Below are 27,010 nucleotides of genomic sequence, written 5' to 3'. Positions count from 1 at the left end.
TATCAAATTTTAAAGGCGCTAAGATACTTTAATTTAGCAAAAAATAGGACACAAAAATAAACACGTCTAACTCGTCTAAACACCAGTAATATCCTCCTTGATACGTAATTCAATTTTCCACAAATTGACCACAAATAAGATGTCTAAAATACTCCTAGGTGTATCTGGGTACCAGAGTACCCTAGTTGTAGCGCTCATCTCCAAGATTATTCACAAAATCCATCCAAAATCGGTACTCAGGGATTTCGAGGTCGTTGATCACTAACATGATGTTATGAAATTTTGTGAAAAATCTTGAAGGCAAACCGAAGAGTATTTTAGGCATCATAATTGCAATAATCGGATTCGAAAACTTCTAAAACCGAGTAATTATTTTGGATGCATTTTACAACAATTTAAAGATAATCGAGGCAATTTTTGAACATCACATTCGTGATTTGCGATCCTGAAAATGCCCGAGTAAGAAAATTTGGCCGATTTCGTTAATTATGTACCAAGTAATAAATTTTTTGTTATAAGATGCACTTACGTATCCAGTCAAATTAATTGAATAGTTAAATAGTTAATCGAATGCAAAAAACTGCATTTCGATCTGTGTTACCCGAAAAAAAAATCGATCTCAAAGCGTTTTTAGTGATCTGTCGTATCGCCTGATAAATGGTAAGTAATCAGGTGGTCTAAATTGGAACTACTGAAAAAGCTGCCCACTTCCTGTTTTATAGTACAAATTTTAATCGTCAATTAACGGGATTTATCTGATTTGAATTTTTTTATTGGCCTTAAAAAATTGCAACTACAAGCATTGCCATCTGGTAGTCGAAATTGTAACTAACAAATTCGGGTCTTTTTATACCATGTATATATGAAATATACATAGTATATTAAGTTTAGTCCCAAGTTTGTAACGCTTAAAAATAATGATGCTAGGAAAAAAATTTTGTCATAGGTGTTCATAAAATCACCTAATTAGTCCATTTCCGGTTGTCCGTCCGTCCGTCCGTCCGTCTGTGGACACGATAATTCAAAAACGAAAAAAGATATCAAGCTGAAATTTTTACAGCGTACTCAGGACGTAAAAAGTGAGGTCAAGTTCGTAAATGAGCATCATAGGTCAATTGGGTCTTGGGTCCGTAGGACCCATCTTGTAAACCGAGAGAGATAGAACAAAAGTTTAAATGTAAAAAATGTTCCTTATCAAAAATTTAACAACTTTTGTTTGTAACATTTTTTCGTAAACATCACTGTTTACCCGTGAGGGCGCCAATTAGGCGGAAATTTTATAATATACTTGATTATCAGTTATGTATGTGTCACATGTATGTATATGTAATGTGATAAAGAAATCAACACTGACTATGCATGGTATTTCAACAATTAACTCAGTCAATTGTTTGTTTTCATTTGTTTATTCATAAATATTCAATAATAAAAAAATTACGAAAATTTATTTAAACGAATAGGCAGCTCTAGTTTGCGTATTCCATTCAAAATTATTAATTATTCCAAAATTACAAGTATTGGTTTTTTCAATTTTTTGGAATTTTTTAAGGGGTACCCCTTTATACAAAATCGAAAAAATCGAGAAAATTTTTTTGTCTCTGATTTTGATAAAACTCTGTTTATAAGATAATTTTGACCCCGAAAATTCAAAAATGGTATTAATATAACGGTTAGGCAACTAGTTTCGGAGTTATCAAGCCAAAATATGGGATAATGGGTGATATTTCAAAAACTATGCTTCCAATCATCAAATTAATACGATTTTTGAATTTTTTGGGTCAAAATTACCTTATATACTAAGTTTTATCCAAATCAGAAACCATAAATTTTTTTCGATTTTTTGGAATTTTTTTAAGGGGTACCCCTTTACAAAAATCGAAAAAATCGAAAAAAAAAAGTTGGCTCCGATTTCGATAAAACTCTGTTTATAAGGTAATTTTGACCCATAATTTACAAAAATCGTATTTATATAACGATTAGGAAACTAGTTTCGGAGATATCGAGCCAAAATATGGGATAATGGGTGATATTTCAAAAACTATGCTTCCAATGATCAAATGAATACGATTTTTGAATTTTTTGGGTCAAAATTACCTTATATACTAAGTTTTATCCAAATCAGAAACCATAAATTTTTTTCGATTTTTTGGAATTTTTTTAAGGGGTACCCCTTTACAAAAATCGAAAAAATCGAAAAAAAAAAGTTGGCTCCGATTTCGATAAAACTCTGTTTATAAGGTAATTTTGACCCATAATTTACAAAAATCGTATTTATATAACGATTAGGAAACTAGTTTCGGAGATATCGAGCCAAAATATGGGATAATGGGTGATATTTCAAAAACTATGCTTCCAATGATCAAATGAATACGATTTTTGAATTTTTTGGGTCAAAATTACCTTATATACTAAGTTTTATCCAAATCAGAAACCATAAATTTTTTTCGATTTTTTGGAATTTTTTTAAGGGGTACCCCTTTACAAAAATCGAAAAAAAAATGTTGACTCCGATTTCGATAAAACTCTGTTTATAAGGTAATTTTGACCCATAATTTACAAAAATCGTATTTATATAACGATTAGGAAACTAGTTTCGGAGATATCGAGCCAAAATATGGGATAATGGGTGATATTTCAAAAACTATGCTTTCAATCAACAAATGAAAACGATTTTTGAATTTTTTGGGTCAAATTTACCTTATATACTAAGTTTCATTCAAATCAGAAATCATAAATTTTTTTCGATTTTATACATATATGTAATATGCAAGGTATACTAAGTTTTGTCCCAAGTTTGTAACGCTTAAAAATATTGATGCTATGAACAAAATTTAGGTATAGGTGTTCATAAAATCATTAAATTAGTGCATTTTCGGTCTGTCTGTCTATCGTCTGTCCATCTGTCATCACGATAACTCAAAAACGAAAAAACATATCAAGCTGAAATTTTTATATAATGCATCTAAGTGAGCAGTATTATATACATGTGTTCTCCCACTCTATGCAGGCACACAACAGAAGAACTGTTGTATAGCTGAAAAGACATCGAAGCCACGATACAAGTCTTTTTTTGCAATTACATATAACATCTATAATATCTCTTACTTAGATGCATTGCTTAACGCATGTACTTTGTCATACTCGCGATATTTATATGCCTAGATGTAAATCGAACTAGTGGTATATGTGTGACATGTATGTATGTGTAATGTGAAAGAGTAATCAACACTGCCTATACATGGTATTTCAACAATTAACTCAGTCAATTGTTTGTTTTCACTTGTTTCTTATTATATTTAGTACGAATTATTATCGCCAGTTGGCGAGTTACAACTCGCAGTTATAAGGTTTTCAATCGATTCTTAAACTACATTATAAAACAATTTGTTAAAATGTATTTTGATCAAACTTACTTATAAATCTTACTTTTTCGATAACTCGACTCCAACTTAATTAAGAATTTTTCTTTCTTTAAAACAACTGACAGGACTCACCGATAATAGTATCCAACTCGATATATTTCAAATTAATCACTGTATTATTATAATTTTTGAAATTTATATATTTTTTCTCTTGTTTTAGATTCGTCAATCGATGAATTATCCCAAGATTCAACATTACATTGTATGCAAGGCGAAATTTAAAAGTATCCGCAATTGTTTATATATTTAAATTTTATAATAATTAATTATTTTTGTTTTCGTTACTTATTTTTCTGTTTATAACGGTGATAATAATTGTAGTTAATATTTAAAAATAAAAACAAATTATTCCAAAACATTTAAAAAAAACGAAAAAAAAAAATTTGTAAATATAGTGGTTATTTATAAAAAACAAATTATTCTAATCTTATTATTATTATTAATATTATATATTATTATTAATTATATAAATAAATGATTAAAAACTTGTCCAATATTATAAAAATAATAATCAATTATGTTATTATTATAAAATACAGTTAATAGTTGTATAAAAAAATCATTTACAAGTTTTAAAATTCGTTAGTTTTATTTAATTAAATCCTAGAGACACCCATATAACAATCAAATGAATCACAAGGAATGTGGACCAAAAATTTTGACCTGCATCTTGACCTTAAAATTTTTTTCCTATATATCTTAACATGGAGACACTTTTAAATATTATTAACAAATCCAATATTAGTCTATCACATTCAAATAATATCCAATTTTGATATATCGCCTATGAATCCCACTAAATTTGTGTCATATTTTTCAAATTTGTGGTCAAATTAAACCAACCTTTAATGATGATATCTTTCGGAATATAAATAAAAAAGGCGCTATTTAAAGGCACAAATAAAAGTCATAATATCTTAATATCTACTTTATTTATAAAAACATTTCATAATTATACATCATTAATTCGACCCCATCCCAAACGTTGTTTCCGAATTTCAGTTTTTAACCAAGACGGTATTCTTTTATCCAAGGGCTCTGCATTTGGAAACGGTAAAGGTGGTTCTGAACCTTTAAATGGATTTGTTTTCTTTAATTTCTTAAGAAATAATTCTTCGGTAATTTTTTTCGGATCTCTGTATTTATCCATATATATATTAAACGGTTTACGTAGAGGAAACCATTCTTGTGGTCGTATGTATGGTGGAGGGAAATCATATTCGAATGAAGGTTCACGCATATCTATAATATAAATAAATTAAATATAAAATTTCCTTGTTCTATTTACTTGAGTACAGATCAGCTCAGACTTAAAAAGATTTTTGATCTTTCACAAATTAGTTTCGATAACAAGTTCTCATATTTTGCGATCCCACCGAAAATATTTTTAAGAATCTATTTAAATAAATCATAATTTGACTAATATCTATGAGCACATCACGCAAAAATCGCATACCTCTCGTTAAGGTTGTTTGGGCATTTAGGCAATGTATATTGCTTCACCTTCTTTCTATAAATTACAAAGAAAAATCTTCTACTTTTAAAAATTAAATCTGGTACATTACGTTAAAATTTTAAAAATTAGTCTGGCGAAGACCATTGTAAATACCATATTTAAAAAGATAAAAAATTCAAAAATCGAAACATTATTTATTAATTTTAGAGATTAAGTTTTGAGGGTACTGTAAAACTGCAGTGTATTGTCTGATAAAAACCTTAATAAGATATCAAAAAGGGGGGGAGGTACTCTCAACCTCATAAAAATCACAGAATTTTCACCTCAAATTTTCCCATGAAGCTAGCGAGGAACTTGCTATAAAATCGTTTACAGTCTTAACCAAACCTTAATAATATCAAACTCACTTAATGTTTTATGATAGAAATCGATTAATGAATTATCCCAATCTGCTTGGAAGAATGCTAATCCACTTGGTGTCATAAAATCTTGGCGTTCCCGATAAAACTCTAGAGTTAAAAACGTTCTGTCTTCCAAATTTAAGCTAAAAAACGAGAAATTTTCGATGTAAATAATTATTTTGTCATTCATTTTTCATATAAATTACCATGGTCCAGATTTTTTCAGACTTGAATAATCAATTTTCTTGTCTTGTTTGTATAAAATGAAAATGAAACGATGAAATCCTGTTCCTCGTGGTGGAAATGGTTGTAAATATTCGAATATCGTTTCACCTTTTGATACATCTCCATCAGGAATATTTCCACTAAAATTATAATGTTAATGAGAGTGAAATATTGAATAACGAGACAGCAAAGAATTCAAAAAATTCGTTTTTTTTAAATTTTGAAGTTTTTTAAAGGGGGCTAAAAAAGACAAAATTATATTTCGTTTGACGATTGGTTGTTTCTGACATAACAAATGTAAATTGCCTCCAAGGTATCGCTCTTCGTAAATTACTGCGAAATCTCAGAAACTACTCGTTAAGTCGTCAAAGGCACTGGAATTTTTTAGCTTTGGGTCACATTAAACACGAAAAATTATTATACAAAGTATATTTGACCCGAAAAATTAAAAAATTGGTTCCATTCGTCGATTGTACGAATACTTTTTAAAATTATGCTTTAATTTTATACAAAGAGCGATTTCTCGAATCTATTTCAGGCGAATTCTTAAAATATCGAAAACTACACGTGCATCGTCAAGTAAACAAGAATTTTATAATTTTTAGTTCAAATTAACGTTCGAACCTGAGTTTTTTTGAATTCCGAAAAGGAAATTTTTGTGTGATTTTAAATAACGCTCAAAATAACATAAGAACGATTTTTCGATTTAGAAACTAAGTTTTATCGAGTTCTAAAAAACAGAAAATTTTAAAAAATCGAGAAAATGTTTTGCTTTCCATATTCGATAAAACTTAAAGCAGTTTCGACACGAAAAATTCAAAAATTGGATGCATTCAACGATTAGACGAACACTTTTTTAAATAACGCCTAAAATCAAATACCAAAGACGATTTCTCGAATCGATTTCACAAGATATATTCAAATAGTGAAAACTATTTTCAGATATGATAAAACTCAATAATGAAACCAATATTTTTTTAAATAACGCCCGATCGCTTAGGAATTATTTGTCTAATGATTATAAATATTTGGTTCTAGTGTAAATTTTTTAGTAAAATATCTTGCTTTTCGTTTTGATACTCACACAAACCAGTGACAATATTCAGCGTTTTGTTTAGTAAAATGTCCATCTGGATTTGTTAATATCAATGTCCACAAAGTATTTGGTTCGCTCTCAAATTCTACACTCGGTACATTTTTAGTATCAGCTGGTTTTAATAAATTTCCATAATAAACAGGTAAAACTTCATCGTCTGATACAGGATAGGTAATATTTAAAATTGTTCTGGGAGTGAAATAAGCTTCACCGAATAAATGCTCAAAAACGCCGTAATGTTCGGCTATTCGTCGTATTTGGTAAGGTCCGGATGTCTGTAACCATTCGGCATTAACATCATCCAAATTAACTTTTACTAAAATTACAAAAAAAAAAGTTATAAAATCTTCTTAACTCCAGTTAAGCGTTTTAAACTCACGTTGTTTGCTTCTCGCCAATTTTTCAAGTTCTGGATTTTTTCTTTGTTCTTTTGCATGACTGATTCTCTTCGCTAATTCCTCTGATCGTGATACGGATTTTTGAGGGAATCCAATATCCACACGTAACGATAATTCTGGATCTTTCTTATTTAATTCTAAAAATTTGACGATTTACGTAACCTCATTTTATTTAATTATCAAGTTATTTTTACCTTCTAATCGCTGCTGTAAACTTCTAGCTACACCAGGTGGTTTTCCTCTTAAATGATGACCATGACGAACGCTAATAAATTGACTACAATTGTATAATTCGGAAGATAATAATTTTCTTAAATGAAATGCCATTTTGACATTTCTTGAGGTTATAAATATGTTTTCTTTCCATGTGATTTTCTACTTTATGACCGGTATAATTGCATTCATTTTCAATAGGTAGCAGCACTTTTTCGTTGGAAAAAGGCTTCGATAAGAAATATTATAATGTCAACGACTGCTGATAATTTATTTTAAACCAGTTATGTTCAAATAATTTTAATAATGATCCGAGTTTTGAAATCGAAGACTTCAACTGTCACTATAACTCCTTTTTTAGGGATATAAATTAGGCTTCTATACCATATTCCGAGTTCCGTAAATGAGAGTATTGTATTCCGTAAATCGAAGGGTTGTAAACTTAGGTATCTAAACCTCATTCCGGGTTAAGCGAGTTCAAATGCCAAAGGATGAATATACTGTGGTTATATTTGTTTCTTAAGTTCGAACTAGTCAGCGAAGCGGAAGGACACAGTTAAATTGTTATTGCGGCTGGCTTGGAAGTAAAGCAACCTTTAATTATTATATAGTATTTCGAGTTTTATGGTTTTATATGGTCCTTTTTCAGAAATAATTTATAACAGTCATCCTGAGAAGGCAAGACATTTGTCACGCCCTTATCATCAAGGTATTAAGATTTGTCCGTATTTGTTTGGACGTACAACCTTTTAGAGGAATATTTCTAGGAACTAATCTGGGGATCCACTTACTAGAAATAATCTGTCTGCACTAAAAATTTTACGTCCGGTAGTCAAAAGACAAAGTGTAACACCAAAGGTTTGGTTTAGGTACAGGCGGAAACATCCAAAAATATGTATACAGAACAACTTGTCTGGATACTAGATAGAAGTTCATAAAAGTTATCCTTTACAAAAAAACAAAAAATTTGGAATTTGTTTCTTGTTTCTTTTTCAATTTGCGATCTACTACTATAAACGATTCGTGCATCATGGTTTAGTAATCATTGCCATGGAAACCAATTATATTGCCAGTTTTTCCGCTTAATAGGTCTTTTCATTTACAAAAAGATCCTTTTTTGTTTCTGACTTTTTTCAATCAAGTAAAGACATATCTTATATCTTCTATCCTTGTCAAAAAGCGCTGCTTGAAAAAGATAAAATATATTTAACTTTCTTAGGTTGAATAGTTTTCTAACAACTGTCCGGAACAAAAGCAAATCGATGAAAAGGTCTATTTCGGAAAATTCGTAAGCTACGCAGCGCAAGAAAAATCTAAAGCGCAAGGAAGTTCTAGACCCATTCTACACTTACTCCAACACTCATTGGACAATGATTCCGTGACCAGTCATATGTATACAACTGAATAACAGAAGATTCAAGCAACGCAACAGAAAAGAATAACTATCTCTGTTTAACCTGTACACTTACGTAAAGATCGATACAATACAGAATGTGGAATGTTACAAAGAAGGTGTTTCACAGTATGTTTGTGTTACCTATAGCAAAATTGTCAGATTGACAGTAATATAATAAGTATCACAGATACAAGAAATACTTAACATACTACATAAACAAAGTTAAATTATACAAAAAAATATAATATTGATAAAATGTCGGAATTGTTTAGTGAATTCATATTTATAAATAAAATAAAAAATTATAAATAAATAAAATTAAAACGTTTTCTTATTGAATATTGTATGAGAAATCAATTCAAAAACCAGTTCGTTATGCAAGGCCAACAGCATCAATTAACTTTGCTGTTTTGTCTAGTATAATAATTATGTTACTAGTATCGTGATAATTAAATCATAAAAATATAGTATTATGACTGACTTATTAGCGTCTAGAACGACACGAAGTCGTGGCGATACTTTTCCTCGAAGTGGTTTACTTGATGGTTGTCGATCCGGGTCGACGACTTCCGTATCAAGATTGTGTAGACCTAGTGAACAATTAAATGCTGAATTAAAGCATAGTAAGAGTGATGATTTAGTTTTACAAGTGCAACAATCAAATGATTTAGTTCAAACATCATCTGATGAAATGCAACGTGTATATTCCGATGAAATCCCGGATATTGTACATAGTGATAGTGAACCGGAAGGTGACTTTTTGGATCGTGATAATAGCTCAAACAATCATGTGAATGTTGTGAAATCGTTGAAGAAACCGAATAAGCATGAATTGAATTATGATTTTGTTGATCCAGAGGATAGTATTCGCGATATGATTACGGAAAACGATTTTTATAGGTATGTGCGTTTTTGTTCGATTTAATATTTTTCTTTTGTTTTTGGGTAGTTGATTTAGGAATGTAAGTTGCTAGTGGCAACATTTTAATTTATATAATTTTTGACTGGTTGTTTCACGTAGTAACGGCATATTTAAATTTAGCTTTCTCGATTTACAAATAAACAGTTTGTTGATGTTTGATTTCTATTTTTTGATTTTTAAAAATGAAATCTTTTTTTTTTTTTGGGATATTTTTATAACCACATCTGGTTTTTGTAAAGTCTAGTTAAGACTATACAAAAAACAACATTGACAAATATTTAAAAAATATTATTTATATTATGATGTTTACATTTTAAAAGATCTTTGCCTGGATCCAAAGATATTTTATTATACTCTAACAGATTCCAATTTTTCTCAAAGCTGTCTCCCATTTACTTCGAGTTCTTTCCCGAGTTTTACCCTGACAAAAATAAATGGAACTTTATAAGTTTGAGGCAGCCTCATTAAAAGAGGCTACTTCCTGTTAAGAGATTTAGCCGTAATATGCTTAATTAGCTCTTCCATTTTTTGTATGTTGCTGAATTGATATTGTGGAAGAGCCGGTAAGAGTAAAAGAGTATTGTTTCCTTGCGCTTCCACTATAACATTTATCTTCCACTATATTATTAATAATTATCACACGATGATTCAAAAAAGATTTTGTTTTTTTAAGTTTTAAAGTTTAAAATGACCCACCCTGTATATCAATTGATAAGCATGTTACGCCTATTTAAAATTCAAAAATTAATTATGGAATAATATTTTTAAAAACGTAAATTTTTTTTAATTAACATATTTTCAAGTGAATATGAACTTCTTTTCTTAGTAATTTTACCAAGTTTAGTTATTAATTTTACAAAATTACAGTAAAACTTGTATTTCAATTATAATTATTGGTATTAAATTAACAAAAATTTGAACTGTTTTTACACGGAATAAATCTGAATAATAATTAGTATTAGCTAAGAAGGATATCTTTTTTCCCATTTTTTAAGACGATTCCAACAAGATCCAAAATAGTGGGGTGCATGAAAATAAAGTTTTTCTTTTGAAACTCAAATGAAATTATTCACGCACAGCATGTGTGGGCTTACGTTGTATAGCCCTTTAAAGTTATAATAATAAGTTTTCGAAGACATGTACGAAACCCTTTTTGATTTTCCCTGAATCCCTGTGGAGTTAAATTTTTTGGTAGATTTTTTACCCAATTAAAATTAAAGAATGTATGATTTTTAAACTAAAACATTTCGAAATCGATAGTATTTCGGAGAAAATCAATAATTCTTACCCAGAAAGCTCTTAATTTTAATATAATACACAAAATTAATTTTTATGTATAAAAAACCAATTAGGTTTGACCTGAGAGTTTCAATTAGTTCTGATCTGAGAGTTTCAATTAGTTCTGACCTGAGAGTTTTAAATTTTAAAATGTTCAACTTTCAAATCCCTAAAGGCTGAGAATGGCTAAGGACTTTTTATGTAGGTTATTAAAAGTTACACGTCGCTTCAAGCCTATTTTAAATTATAAACTTGTTTAAATTTGAATAATTTTTTCCATGATCCCTGTCACTCTCTACCCTGCAGTCGTCATCTTTAAGGACAAACAAATACACTTTCGAATTTTTAATATTAGTAAAAATTGTTTCGATTTAAAATATTCAATTCAAAACCCACCTACAAGAGATTACATTATCATTTTATCAATAAAATGAAATATTCAAACAATTTATTGATATCAGAAATCAATAATTTTTATATTATAATCGTTGGGGCGCCTGTTTGTAATGGTGTAACTTTTGTTGACCTTAAATTCATACAAAATATTTGTTTTGCCGATGATTTTTTGCTATATTAAGGCACCTTTTCTCGCAAGTTTTTAACATTGCAAGTGGAAATAAGTTACAGTTTGGGGAATATATTTTTAGAGGTATAATTGCTAATGTTGCGGTGAGTTCTGAGGCCGAATCAGGTAGAAGACCATTTTTACTTCTTTCTCTTTATCTTTGATCTTTCTTTACGGTTCGAAATCGATGAACTTGTACACATTTTTCGAGCAAAGTGCTTACAGAGAGGCGCTTTGCTCCTTTAAGTTCTTCTGGGGGTCAAAACAACAGGGGAAATGCTTTTTGATGATATTTGTATATAACGGAAGTGTCTAACTTAGCAGACCGTTAATGGCTAGTACATATGATAAAAAAAAGCCTTCATTTTATAAAAATTAAAAAAATTTAATAACTTAATTAATTTCCAATATAATAATTAAATTTATTATGTCATTCATATATGAAATCTAAAAACAGAGAAATGTAGTTCAGTTTTGATATAATTACCTAATGTGTCGTGTCTTTAATAAGAGATAATTGACCATGAGATGATGAAAAATATATAAAATTATTTATGAATTTAGGTTGAATTATCATACCTAGACTAACTATAACTTTAATAAGGCTATGGACATACTTATATATATGGATCTACTAGCGATGGATTTACTAGTGAGTGAAGAAAAGCCTTAAAACCTGGAAAATGGAATATGAAAAATGAAACAAATAAAAGTTATGGAGTTGAAAAAAAATTGTAATGAAATTTATTTAAAAATAAAACTCAAGTTTTGTGTTAAAACAGCTAAAACTTTTCTTTGGGAACATTTGTTTGAAAACTGAATTGATTCGGCAGAAATTGAATACTCTCTACATAAGGATGTTCCAAAATTAATGCAAAATTTGAACGTTTGCCCATTTGCGTCGTAAAAGGCTGACAATGAAAAAGCAAGTAGTTTTTAAAATGGAGGACTCGACAAAAAAGATCGCGTTTTCTCTGTTGTCCATAAACGATAGTTGAAATAGTTATTTAGCTTCATCAAATAATTACTCCTTATAATTAATTGTATGTTTATCCAGAGTCATGCTAGAAAATCTGTTAAGAATTTTTGAATATACGACTGGGAAGATATAAAACTGATTTTGAGGGTTAGTTATTTGTACCTACTTCTTAGGTGATATGAACCACCTGGGCCTGAAGGAGTTAGTTTTAGGTGTCTTCCTTGCGTACTATTTAAGAGCTTCTCATCATCTGGAAGGAGAGCCGTCTATCGATGGAAATAGCTTTTCATAAGCAATTAGAACTACAAGATTCTGGCGAGGTTAGAGGCAACATAAAAAACTCACAGTTTCTCTCTGCCGATGTTGCTCCCAAGTTTTGAATTCAAACATTCACTAACTGAACCCCCGTAGAGTTATCTAAATAACATAAATATAGTTTTTGCGAATAAAATCAAGTTGGTAATTCAACCGGCAATATCCTGCCAACAATAATAATTACTATTAATGTTGTATGGCCTCCGTAAAATCTTGGTAGGCAAATTGGGTTTGCTATATTTTGTTTCACGTCATAGTGACCCAAATGAGCCTGTGTCTATATTATTCAATGCCAGAGCTATCCTTAAGTGGACTCCTGAAGTCTCAAGGGTGACTTCTACTGTCTGGGAAAATGTTCACTAATTTATATAAGTATGTATTAGGCCTTACAATTGTCTTTAGGTACATATAAACTCTGATATCTCATGGAAATCAGGTGTTTCTTCATGATATTCACACATCACATAAACTAGTTAATTACGTCACAAGGCAACATCAATGTCAAGGGTTATTTAGAAAATAAAAATAAAATTGTAATTAAAAAGTGGTTCTATTCATAGAAAATGAAAACTTACATTAAATTTTTTAATGTTTACCTCAATTTTCTGGTGTATAATATTTTATAATTTTCATACATGGAATATTTTCATAAATAATAATAATAACATCGTGTAGTTTATTAACTTTTTTTTTGACAATAAATCAAGCATGTACATATCGTACATTATAACATGGATTATAATGTAATATGAAAACAAATTTCCAACATTTTAACGTTTTTTTATGTTTATATTTTTGATTTAATCAATACGCTTTATTATTATCGTATATTATCGATACGCTTAAAAAGATAAACAAGTGTTTCTTCTAAATTGTACGGGACTATTTTCAGTGTGTCTCCTCACTCAGTCGTGTTCTGTTTTGGGGCCGTTTATAAAATACGTCACGCTAAAATTAGGATTTTGACACCACGTCCAACCGGCTGTCACACTGTGTCACACTTTCTCTGACCCCCCTATAAATATTACGTCACAAAAACTAAGGCCTCCTCCCCCTAAAATTGTCATAATAAAAATTTTTAAATTTAGCTATCTGTATATTTAAAAATAAAATACTTTTTATCATGACAAAAAATGAAAAAAAAAAATAGTTGAAAGAAATTCTCCAATAAAATTATTTGATAAGCTGCGAACGTCACATTGTCTTAGTCCCCCTGCCCCCTCCTTGTCACATCTTGTCACACTCAGCAGAACCCCTGCCCCCCTGAGTGCGAACGTATTTTATGAACGACCCCTTTGTTTAAAGTAAACAAAAATGTTCATATAAACATATGTTCGAAAATAATTTATTACCGAGATAGGTAAATAATTAATTTTTCTAAAATCAGTTGTTAATCAATTGCGAAGTTAAGTAGTCGTGTAGGAACCGTGTAGGAATTCAATTAGGAGCCTTTAAGGAACCTTTAAAATAATAATTGATTGTTGTGACTTGTTTGCAGTGATTAAAAATCTAACAATTAGTATAATTATATCACTACTAGTACTTCGTCTAAGTGAATACTGTGACAGTTTAAAATTTTATGATTATAAAGGACCCTACGAATGTTGTTACATTCAGCAAAACGGTGGTTCTGTTAAACAATTGGGTACTTCTGAGTTCTGTGTTGCTAAATATATTGTCTTTTGGACTAATCTCTAGGACTATAATACAAAAGTCAATTAGTTTAGCCAAAAATTTAACCTTCCGATGTCGGGGAAAAACTATGATTCTCTAAAATTGGAAATCTTTAGGTAATTTTGAAAGTTGATGACAGGTAGTTCTGAACTTGATAAATATTCAACGATCAATGTTTACAAAAATAATTTAATTTTATAGTTTCCATATTTATCAATAACAATATAAAATTCGATATTTTTGTGAATAATAACATAATTTTGAGATAATAAATCAAATACCTCTACAAAAATCTTACATTTTTTTTTTTTTTGTTTATAAGTATATATATATATACTTTATTTGACGTAAAAAATCAACATTATATATATACATTTTAACGTTTGTAATATTAGATTATTATTCTAGGAATTAATTCATAAAATTAACAGGGTTTGGAATGTTTCTATGAGCTACATGGTGGAAAATAGAGTTGTAACGTACAATTTCGTCGCTTTCCGTGAGAACCGTATCCCCTCAGCTTTCCACTATTTTAATTAACCTAATTTATTATAGATATATGCTAGGGTATTATTTTAAAATATTAATTTTATTGAATTGAACTCGGAAGAAAATTTCCTGAAATATATGCAAAAAAGCTAGATCTTTTATATTTCTGCGAACAATTCATGTTAACTTTGTAAACTTTAATGACAATGAAATGGATATACTATTTTTTAATATTATTACATTTAAGCCCACGTAAAAATATCCTTTCTATATTAAAATTATTTAACACAATTTATATTAAAATTTTATTCATCTACACTTTTATACGCCATATATTTTTAAGTTGATTACTTTTATTAGTTTTGTTATTAAAACACACCTACGTAAAAGTTATCGTTTAAAGTTTTCAGAATTCAAGGAACAGAGAATATTTTAATTATGTAATTCAACAATTGGCTGATTTCTATCATCTGTCTAAATATAACCAGCAGGGTTCTTAAAATTAATTAACGTATAGGTTATAGGCGAGGTTTAGTTATGATAACTGATGTGTATGATTCAATAAATATAAAAACAGGGTTGGCAATTATTTCTTTAAAAATTTTTAAAATGTAAGTACATTATACTCAAAAATTGAGAAATTTGATCCAAATTTAGTAGAATATAGTATGAAATTTGTGTGTCAGAGCAAAATTGATTTTTTGGAATTTTACCGAGTTCTTAAGAAAATTTCTTTTTTGGATAGTAGTTAGAATCCCTTAGGAAAATAACTAATGACGCCTATCACTAAAACAGTCAAAATGGTAGTCACAGCGAGCCTAAAGGTGAAAAAGAATGGTTTATGGAATGTTGACCATTATAGTTGATCTGTTTTTTTTTTTTTAATTTTGTTGCATTGCAAAATCATTTTTTCAATAACGTACTTGTTTTATGAAAATCTGTTGAAATTTGGCTGAAAAACAGCAAAATTGATTTTTTGGATAACTTTTAAAATTTATTTTTGGTACAATTTTCAAATATAAATAAATAATTTAATCATAAAACGTAAATTTTCCAAAAATGCGTCCTTTGGAAAAGAGGTTAACAGCATTTTATTTGGAAATTTTTTATTAAATGTTATTGTTGATAAATTCGCTCAAGTGCAATTTCGATAGAATTACAATTTGAATTGTAAAATTATCAAAAAAACTATCGAGTATGAATGATACTATACTGACTCTGCCATGCTCCCACGCGCCGAGTTTATTAAAAAAGTATTTCAGACTCATAAATTCATTAATAACAGACAAAGGAACCTCTTCGTTGCATGTTATATTGCAATTTACGTGGTTAAAGGAAATATTTTTAGTATACGAAATTCCACAATGCAATGATTTAAAAATATTTTAATATTACACGACATTGGTAAAATATTAGGTAGTTTTTTTTATGGAAACCTGTTGACAATTTAAATTTTATAAATACATTACAACTTGAATATAACGTACTTCAATCTAATGAAAATTCCTCGATTTAACAAATTTTTCTTGAATCTCCTTCAATTATCCACAAAAGTCAAAAGTTTTGCGAACAACTTCTTCAGAACGAATTTTCGACTATTAAAAAAAGTGTAAATATATTCAATTATAAAAAAAAAAGTGTAAATTCCTCTCATTAACGAATTGTCAACCCAAAACCTTTATATATAACGTTCCGACCAATATATGACTCGTAATCTCATAGTATGTGATTCATGTCGCAACAGGTTCTGACACTTTTTTTCGTAAAACAATTATTGTTGTTTAATAGAAAGTAATGTAAACACTGCTGCTCGTCACTATTGTTAAAAATTCAAGTTGCATTGGCTCAGAAACGTAAAAGAAGTTCCTTATCAGTCGTAGAAAAGCGAAACATCATTAATTACCTCTTGATAACAAATTTTATATAACGAATATTTACTTGTTCCCTTCCGATTTGCTATATCGAGGTTGTACCATATTATCAAAGATAATAAATAAGATCTCTAGGGTATTTTTTTGCCCCAATTTCCTAGATCAATTTTTGTATTATTTAAATACGTTTTTCTACTACCAAGTAGTCATCATCAGCATGAATTACCTAATCGTAAAAACTCTTATTGTGAAGGTAGGTATGTTACTAGTTGCTTTGGTGGCTTATGTTTTTCGTGTATTTTGAGGATTGACAGGACATCGACCAATGAACAGAGGATATTTAAAACAATCTTTATATTGTATGATTATTGCATATAATTTGTTATCATATCCAAATAATATATCTGTTGTTTTTGTAATAATCCGTACGTGATGATTAGTAAGAATTTATGTATTTTTAGATATTTTGTGATTGTATTGAATATTTATGTATATAAACATTTATTTATGTAATTATATGTAATCACAGTTTAATCATTATCAATTATATTTAAACAAATATAAAAACTAATTATTTATTATTTTTATAAAAATTTTATATGTGGATTTTCAACATAAAATTTAAGTAAGATTTTTTGGGTAAAATATCTACTCATGTGACTACCATATTCATTGTAGACGTCGTAATCATATGACATAGCTTAAGACGGTTCTCTACACATTTTTCAATGGCGTGAAATCATTATTTGATTGGCGTAAAACAATAAAAAATAATAAAAATTGTGAAAATTAACAGAATTTTCGATGAATAAATGTAACCAGGATAGGGAGAATAAAGGGTATTATCGCCTTGAAATTCAAATGTAACGACTATATAAAACTAAAAACTGTGGCACATTTAACTCCATTCAAATATATAATCAATGAACAATGCTAAAGTTACTTGGATAAACTAATAAGCGAATTAATAAAAATGCATAAGCGTTCGATAGACAATGCATAAGTGGGCGAGTAATTTAGTGCAAACTGAGGTTCAATATTCTGCAATGATGATGAAATCCTATAATTCAAATAATTGATTGTATATATGGAAGTGAAATAATATGTTTTTTGTTAAGATGTCAAACCGTTATATTTAATTCTAATCGCTTCGTCCCACATATGGACTACTTTTATATGTGATGAATAAGACCTACTCATAAGACCATATATAAAAAAAAAAAATTAAAAGACGTCTTGAAAAAATAATGTAAGTATTATTATTTTTATTATGTCTGTTTAATATAATATGCTTATTTCTCCCAGCTTTCTATTTTACCCATTTTTGGCGTGTAATTTACGGTACTTATGATTCACCGCCATCGTAGAGATTAAGGAATCACACACATGTCTTTTACTGTTTTTATATTTCCCAATATAAGCGCATATCAGAATGAAAAACATTCAATTCGAAAATTACTTAAAAAATTCAGTTTGGAAGTATTAAAAATAATAAAATAAAAAACAGCTTAGTTCCTTCTCTCAGTCAACTTTGAAATTTAAAAATAATTCAATTTCTGGAATAGCGATTTAAACATTTTGTTCCTTATTGGGGAAATTATTTTGCCATGCGATTATCTTTGTTTTAAAATAATACGATTACAGAAATTGGGCTTTGGAAGACGTTGAATAAATAGATTGGATATAGTGGTAAGTAATTTACAATAAAACGGTTCAAATTTATAAATTAACTGTCTAATAAAAAATACTCTCCATACTTGGTCTTATAATTCCATAGACAACTGTTTTTTTAAGATTTTAGACCCGGTAATCCGTCATTGAGTATGAATAATTTTCGAATGGAAATTTTTTGCAGGGTCCCGTTTAAAAAATGCTTCTGAATGTAAGAGTGCAGGATGCCGGTGGATAATCCGGTAGGATATTGTTTAAACTAATCGCAAAAACAGTTTTTCCAATTTTCTGGGAAATTTTTCGAACTTTACTGTTAATTTAACTTTATTTCGAGTCGATTAGTGAAAATTTCATCTTTCTAGCATGTATAAAACAAAAAATCGTTATATTTTTGAGGTGTTTTTCGCGCGCTCTCTTAACAATTAACAATCAAACACTTGAAATGCAATTTATCCAAAAAATTTTGCGGTATGTTGTTGAGCAAGCTTTACATTACAAATAAAAATTTTATGCATATTAAAAAATATGATTTTTTCATACTAAAGAGGGCTAAAAATCGTAAAAATCACATTTTTTCAAATTTTACGAATTTTTTACTCGAAAACTAGAGGGCTTAGAGCAAAATGTTTAGAAATTTCAATTCTTTTTTTAGCATCCTTGAATTCCTTTTGATTAAAGAAATTGTGTGATGCCTACATGAAAAGTTTCTTCAAATTTCTAGTACGTGTCGAAATCTATTGTTTCTTGCTATAAGGGGCAAAAACCTTATTCTTGAGAGAAAAAACATTGGGTTTCTTTCATGAACCTAAGAAAACATCCATTATTTACTTAATATGTTTACCTTAACAAATCAATTAAATATACAGAAGACAAAAATACACATATCAGCAAGAATCTTGATATTATCTAATAAAATAAAAAATTTTATATCTTAATTAATTAAAGAATAAATAATTTTCCATATATTAATTTTGAAATGATAGAAAAAAGTTCACAATATAAAAACATAAAGTAATGTAAGTAGTAAGGTGCATGGCTTGTAGTTATTAAGTTTCATAATTATAAAAAATTATTAAAATATTTAATGAAAAAAAAATGGCATTATAATATTCCATCAGTTTTAATATACAAACATCATTGTATTTTAATTCGCATGAATCATAGTATAGGTACGTATATAGACAGGTATATATAAAAAAAAAACCGCCGTTAATTTTATGATACGAAGAAATATATATGTCGCAGCCAACTAGCTTGAATAGTCGTCCAATAGGGGATAATCCTGATGTCAAATTGGTCATATTACCCATAAAAATGTAAAACTAAACTTGATACCATGACAAAATTTTAAAGTGAAATTAAAATTGATTAAAAACGAAGAAGGTATAAGCAATCAAAGAATGCATTCAAGGCTGCCCATTTCCTTTTAGCAAAACAAAGTTTTATATGTAATCTCTATGGCGATACTCATGTATGACGTCACTAGTGGGTATTTTCCTCTTTGTTTAATTAGGAATTTTAAACGATCATATCTTGCATACTAGTAAAGATTTTTAAAAACCAACTTCACTTTTCTTTTTGAAAAGTGAAAATTCTTCCTCTGAAGTGATTCGAATTTAGTCCGAATCTTCTATTAACATCTTAGTATTTTTACCAACGGCGCCATTCAACTAGCGTTTAATTACTTGCCTAGTCTAGTTATTTAAATTTAGTTGCAATTTCCGCCAACTGGCGTTGAAACCCGCTCACTGTCAATATGGCATCGGTAAGCAACAATATTGTTGGTGTTTCTTACAGTTTGATGGCGTTTACACAAAAAAAGTACAATGGAGGAGTGTAGTGACAACAAATTGGAGCAGGTTGTCCGATTCCAATTTTTATCAAATCCTGGGAGCTCAGTTGGTTAAAGCGTAACCTATTCCTTCCGCAGAATGCATAGGGTAGCGGGTTCGATTCCCGCCGTCACAACAAAAATTGTTTTAATTAATAGTTGTGATAGGCTGGTGTAGTGCATGGTATATGCGTGAAGGAGGTACATTCAGCCTCTGAAAATAATTGAGTAGCTGATAAATGAAATTATCAGCAGAAAATATGGTAAAAAATATATGGTAACACAATGGGCTCTATAGCTTAAGTGTGTCTTTCGTGGACAGCCAATATAACCTAATATAACCTAACAATATATTTGAAAACGTTACACAGTAGCATTGCATGTTTACGTGCATACTTATTATATGATATTATTAAATTATTGTTCAGACTTAATATGTGTTAATATTATTTCTTTTATTATATTTAATTTAATAATATCTAACGTAATATATTTGTTATTGTGTTTAAGAAAAAAAAAATTATAGTCTTTATCGTTTAATGTAATAATAAAGTTAGGTTAGGAATTTTATAATTTATTTCCTAGAGCTTTATTGTTTGTAGCGTTTGTATTAATAAAAGATATTAGTTAGTCGTTTATCTATAATTTATTTACCAAAGTTTTGTAGTTGATAAGTTGATGAAGAATTTAATATAATGTTGTGGTTTAAAAAGTTGAAATAACGAATATAAAATTCAGAAAATAATATTCAAATGAATTTCACTTCGTTGATAGTTTAATAGTTTATTATATTTGAAGAACTGAACCTAATTTTTTTTTTCAGAAATTGTAGTTTCTTGCGACTATCGTTATCGACGGACATAAATCTTCCGTTAAGTAAATAAAGATTTTTTTTAAATTCAGATAAATTGGACATTTTGATCCACTTTTATTTTAAATTATTTGAAGAATATTTATCTAAATTTTAACTGTGGAAAATCTGGGTGCCCAAAACATCAAAAATATAGAATTTGTGATATATTTCCCGACTTTCCACGCCAATCCTTGCCTTTCTGTAAAACACATCAGTTTTACACGCAATACATATCTTTCCGATGGTAGTACTGCCTTGGTGGCAACAAAAACAATTTCTTTCATTACAACTTAATGTGTCCTTAAAACTTGCGCCATACACTCAAGCCGCCTATTCTGCTGGTAAACTTGTGTTATTCAATTTTATAAAACACATTTCAACTTTTCTTAATTGTGTAGCAGTATAATTTCCAGCAAGGCATTTGCAGTTTCTATGCTTAAACTATAATAGTAAAACCCACTTTGGGTCGGAATTTAACGAATTTTGTTCACAGGCTAAGAATAAGGCTTACTATTAAATCTAAAGTTTCAGAAATTTTGACCGTTGAAAAACGAGTTAATTAATGGCTAAATTTCTAATTTTGACCAATTTACGTCAAAATTAATATCTCGAAAACAAAACGATACGTTGCTATTATTTTATATTTTATTCTAAGAACATTCCTTTCAACTCTCCTACTTTGTTCTTCAATTCTGTCGAACTTTTTAATATCGTAAAAAGTAGCTGGTAGGGCAGTGAATTTTACATGCTTTGAATGAAAAAATTGCGAACTTTGCCGACCAAAAATTCTGCAACTTTAGGATCTCACAGCTAACATGAGTCTGTGAAAAAAATCTGTCGGCAAGTGCTTTCTTGCTGGAAATACCTTTAGTAATTTTTAGCATTTCTATTTTTTTTCAAGGAAGAGGAAGTGGTTAGGTTAAGGTACTTCTTGGGAGGGAAAATCCCTGATCTGCTAGATGTGGATTTTCACCCATGGTTTCCTCGAAGTACACTTGTCATGAATTGTACAATCGTAAAATAATTACGATTTTTGAAAACAGTTGAACGCAATTTTTCGTTTCATTTTACATTGCTTGTAATATTTTTAATCAAGGTGTACTTTACAGACATTTTAACATTTTTTTAACGAATATAGGAAATCATAACGTGTAGCGAGTAAAACGTTTAGTTTTTTTTTTAGTACAAAAACATTTCAACTACAGTTAAAAACAAGTTAGAATTCTATCCTACTATACAAGGAAATTAACTTTAATAATTGACCTAAAATAGAAAACATAGGAATTACATTCCATAACATCAATAAACCAACACTTCCATATACAAACACACGTTTACTATACATTAAAACATTAAACCAGCTTTTTGTGTTGCAGCCAGTTAAAAGTATTATGTATTAGAAATGAAAAATTATCTCACGTCAAGTCTGGATTACAAATATTAGATATATAAAAGTATGATATTATTATTTATCGATTTATAATAATTATTATCCTTAAATGGTTAAACTAGATTTTATTACAAGACGTATAATTCAAAACGGTGCGTTGTTGATTTGTTCATTGTACTACTTTTCATTTCACAAAAAGAATTGTTCATAATAAATAATAAATTGTTTAGAGGCACACGAGTTAAGATCACAATAATCAACCATATTTATTGATAATACCATTTTTAGCAGTTGTATTATGCAATGCTGATTTTAACGAATTATCTGAAAGAAAATAGAGCTGCTGTAGATGTATCGATTTTTCAAAATTACCTTCTAATGTCCAATTCTACCTAGTAGATGCCGAAAATAACTTTCGTTAAAATTTTTGTTCACAGGATAGATAGAGTAGCTATAATCGTACTTAAGGATGTTCCAGCATGGTATTTGCAGTTTCTATGTTAAAGCAATGGTACAATTTTTTTTTCGACAGAATTTAACGAAAAATTAAATTTAAGAATTTAATAATGCTTACTATTAATTCCCAAAGTTTCAGAAATTTTGACCGTTTAAAATGGGAAATAATTATGCCAACGTCCCAATTTCGATCAATTTACGTCAAAATTAATATCTCGAAAGTGAAAATTAATTTCTAAATTTTTTTTTTAGAATTGTATTGTATAAACATTTTTTTCTACTTTTTCTTCAATATATAATAATATCATAAAAAATAGTTGGAGAGACCGGACATTTTACATGCTTTAAATGGGACATGACCCTCAAAATCGCGAACTTTGTCTTTAAATATCTCGCGATCTAAACGGTCAAAAATGAAATTTTAGGAATTCATAAATAAAGCTATTATAAACCCGAGAAAAAAAATTCGGCCAAATCTGTCGAAAAGTGATTTCATGCTGGTACTACCTTAATTTTAAAGAACTAGTTCATCAAACTGATTTACTTTTTTTAAATTTCTTCTAAATCAAATGATAGTATGTTTATCCGTTCCCGAGGACAAAATTTATCTACAGGTGGGCCATTTTTATCTATACACCTAAATATCTCGTTTTGTAGTTAACCAATCGAAAAATAACTTATAACAAAAGTTGTAGAGTATGATGGGCGACATCATGTTTTGACATCAGATTGGACCTAGTTCTTCGGGTTTTTTAAATAGCCAATTTAGGTCCTAAATAGTAAGAGATGGAATAACACTTTAAATTAGAAAGTTGATGATAAAAACTTTAAATAACATTTTCATTAACTCTGTATTGGTACCATTTAGGAAACATGATACAATTTAAAAAAAATCTGAATAGTTGACCTTTATAATTAATCAAAATATTGAAATATATCTTATAAAATAGTTCAATGATCATATAGTTTTATAAAAATTTAAGTATCGGTATCCGAAAAAATGAACCTTTTATCAGGTCACAAAGCTGATCATTTTCATTGAATAAAAAGATTATAGAATATGCTGATATATTTATTTATTTTATTGAAATTTTATATTATTGTGCTTAAAGCGTGCTTTTGAGAGCTTATTCTTTTTGTTATAAAAAAAGATTGTTCTCCTGTGTTGTTAATATTTGTATCTCATTCTTGATGCACATTGATGCCGAAATTTAGTCATCCCATTTTATCCATCCAAATTAAGTGCCTTCGGTTTATTTATTTCCCATTCCCTTTTACTTTTTTTCAGCCTTAAAAAATTCATGTAAAAAAGGCATTTTTTTTGATATTAAAAAAAAAAAAATAGTCGCCCAAACAAACCAAAAGTAATATATCCATATAATATAGCCAAAATAAATTATTTAATCTTAGGTAATCACTATAAATAGCATATAATTAACAACTATAATTATGGCGAAAAATTACATCTGTGTAACATTCTAAAAGTGACCTACAAAAAAGTTTTAATTATCAGGATTGTCGAATAATGGTATTCTAACAACTAAATACAATTGTCAAAATATTATCACAACATCTGTTTTGGAGGGAACGTAGAATGTTTAACTTTTCTCCTAACTCAAAATGTTTCTTCAATTTCTTTTTTTACAATGCAAAAACGGGTAATACGAAATTAAAATGGATTATCAAAGTTTAATAATTAATTATACGAATAGAATCGATGTAGGAAATAAAAATGAGTAAAAAATTGTTTTTAATAAATTTTTACACGTGGAAATAAAGTATTTCAAATTTCACTTGTAATAAGCGCGGCTTGCGATTATTTTTTTGCCAAGTATATACACTAATTTTGAATAAAAGTAATTAATATAACGTAAGCATTTTTTACTTATTACATACTTCATTTATTACGAAATCATTATTTTAAAATCAGCACAAAATTGAATGAATTAGATAGTCAATTTGATATACTATATTGGCAGTCTTTTTTACCTTCGAGCGAAATTTGTTTTAAAAATATGATCGGTTGGGCTAATAAAAATAAATGCGCATTTTAATGTTTAATGCTATACAATTATTTTGAAATTGGTAAATATTTGTAATTATTTATTTCCGCCAAAAACTTCAAATGTCAAAATATTTCATAATTTTAATTAATTTTAAACATTATATTATTATTTGTTGAAATTTATTAACTCTGTGCAGTATGGCTCAAGTAAATGGCTTTGATTCTTAAGAATCACACTCCAAATGAAGGTTTTTTTGCCGGTTTTCGAAGAGTTATAAAATTCACAGATATAAGCTCGATAAAAAGGCTACAATTTTGACACCCTTTTATTCTTAATTAAACTTTAACAACGATTATTCTGTTGGAGTTGATAATGTCAAACAATTTATTGATTAATCGAATTTTTTCACATTTTCTTGAAGTCTTTTGGAAGCATTATCTACCCTTTTTTAGTTTATTAATTTTGAAGATGTTATTTCCAAGGAGCACTCTTTATGTTACCATACTTTTTAAGTTTAAGATTTTGTTAGTTTATTTATTTGAATGAAAAAATGTATATACAGGGTGCGATTCTATTTTAAGTTGTTCTGTGTTAAGTTAATCGAGGAAAATGCTTCAAACGAAAAATGTTAGTTTCAATGGCACACATCTTATACCGGCATCGAAATCGATTAAGTTTTCAGGTTGAATTAAAACCTCACTCTGATTCATAACTGACAAACATTAGATGAACGCTTTAAATTAGAAAGTTGTACTTTATAAATACACAAACATATTTTGTTTGAAAAATTTTTGTGTAAACCGAATAGTTTAGACAGTAATTGATAGCAAAAATTCAGCTTTTTGTGCGTTTGTTCATTCAATTTGATAAAAATGGTCTTTATAGAAAAACAAACCACTTTTATTGGATTTATTGGAAATTTTTTTGCGAAGATTGTCTAAGTTCGCAGAAACAATTATTTGAACGCACATTTTCTTTCCGTTTTTTGCCCAAACTTTACGGTTTGCGGAAAAATGTTTCGAACCAAAAATGTTACTTTTTTAATAAATAACAATTTTCTAATTTAAAGTGTTCATCTATCGATTAACTTTTATGGAGTAGAATGAGCTTTTCATTGTGCTTGAAAACCTATGATGTGCACCTACACACCAACCTGTTTTGCTTGAAGCATTTTTGTCGATAAAACTAATTTTTAAGTTTCAAGAATATACCAACTTAAAAAAGAAAAGACATCCAATATACAAAAGAAAATCGTTCACTCGGACAATCTTAATTGGATTAACGCGCCGCGCTTTCTCTATTATTAACATTCAAATGAAGGAAGAATAATAGGTAATTCTTGACAAAATAAAGTGTTTTTTGATCACTTTAAACTTTTATAAATAAATGTTTTTACACACTTGATGTGTTTATCTCAATGGGAACTCATTTTAAAAACACCAATCTTAATTACATGCATCACTGATTCTCATCTTATTTAACATAATTATTGTTGATATAATCTTTGTATAAGTAATAAATTATTATTATAATATAATGCTAGTTATAATGATTTTAATATAAATGATTCTTTATTTTGATGCTGGGTGCGCTATTCATTTTCAAAGGGATTTGTCCTAATACTTTAATCCAACTTTTTAATTTCATTAAAAACGAAACTGTTTCCATGGTTGGGTGGAGTTGACAAGAGACCTTTGTTGACAAGAGATTATTTTTGTTCTGTCTTTCTGCCCTTATAATACAAAAATCAATTTTATTTGTCAGCTATATCAGTAATTTTCGATGACGCCAAAATTTTCTCCAAAACAAGCTGTTCATGTGAGTGCGATTCTTAAGGTCCCCACATTCAACTTATTAGATGGTGAAAATAAGTTTCGCTTACTTCCTAAAACTCTTCGTTTTTATATATTATTTCTATTTCCTGTTTTTTTTTTCTGTCTACTCGATATCTTCCTTATTTTTTATCAAATTCCATGATTTATCCTTTCAAGCTTATCGTACTGGCTTTTAACATAAAATAGAAATAGATTAAAGTTCCACAAATGGATAGAGAAATAATATTAATATTTATTTTTGTTCATTGTGTAATTTGTATATCATATC

At 28.6% G+C, this 27,010-nt stretch overlaps 3 protein-coding genes across 3 annotated transcripts in view; 2 read left to right on the top strand and 1 right to left on the bottom strand.

Annotated features, from left to right (window-relative positions):
- LOC123296210 (LIM/homeobox protein Awh) overlaps positions 1 to 3,654 on the top strand; it is a 60,286-nt gene extending 56,632 nt beyond the window's left edge. The window contains exon 6 of the mRNA XM_044877671.1: positions 3,583 to 3,654. Coding sequence (XP_044733606.1) covers positions 3,583 to 3,644 — 62 coding nt within the window. The 3' untranslated portion in view covers positions 3,645 to 3,654. The remainder of the gene's footprint in view (positions 1 to 3,582) is intronic.
- A 681-nt stretch (positions 3,655 to 4,335) lies between these two features.
- LOC123295395 (39S ribosomal protein L38, mitochondrial) lies at positions 4,336 to 7,376 on the bottom strand. Its single transcript, XM_044876734.1, has 6 exons — positions 7,193 to 7,376; positions 6,980 to 7,135; positions 6,589 to 6,916; positions 5,486 to 5,644; positions 5,286 to 5,422; positions 4,336 to 4,664 (listed from the first exon to the last, which is right to left on the bottom strand). The coding sequence occupies exons 1-6, from the start codon at positions 7,323 to 7,325 to the stop codon at positions 4,375 to 4,377; spliced, it is 1,203 nt and encodes a 400-aa protein (XP_044732669.1). The 5' UTR covers positions 7,326 to 7,376; the 3' UTR covers positions 4,336 to 4,374.
- Positions 7,377 to 8,992: 1,616 nt separating this feature from the next.
- The window catches only part of LOC123295159, a 93,085-nt gene continuing 75,067 nt past the window's right edge, over positions 8,993 to 27,010 (top strand). Inside the window, exon 1 of the mRNA XM_044876392.1 lies at positions 8,993 to 9,507. Coding sequence (XP_044732327.1) covers positions 9,080 to 9,507 — 428 coding nt within the window. The 5' untranslated portion in view covers positions 8,993 to 9,079. The remainder of the gene's footprint in view (positions 9,508 to 27,010) is intronic.

This window comes from Chrysoperla carnea, chromosome 3 (assembly GCF_905475395.1).
Source record: "Chrysoperla carnea chromosome 3, inChrCarn1.1, whole genome shotgun sequence".
Lineage (NCBI taxonomy): Eukaryota > Metazoa > Arthropoda > Insecta > Neuroptera > Chrysopidae > Chrysoperla > Chrysoperla carnea.
Note: the sequence above shows the minus strand (reverse complement) of the source record. Positions and strands in the feature narration are given on the sequence as shown.

Bases quoted from the DNA above. Each gene is read 5' to 3' on its own strand.
- LOC123295395 (XM_044876734.1), bottom strand. From the start codon at position 7,325: ATGGCATTTCATTTAAGAAAATTATTATCTTCCGAATTATACAATTGT. The intron at 7,136-7,192 runs GTAAAAATAACT...TCAAATTTTTAG, and splicing joins TTTACAGCAGCGATTAGAAG to AATTAAATAAGAAAGATCCA. The intron at 5,423-5,485 runs GTAATTTATATG...CTCGTTTTTTAG, and splicing joins CTGAAAAAATCTGGACCATG to CTTAAATTTGGAAGACAGAA.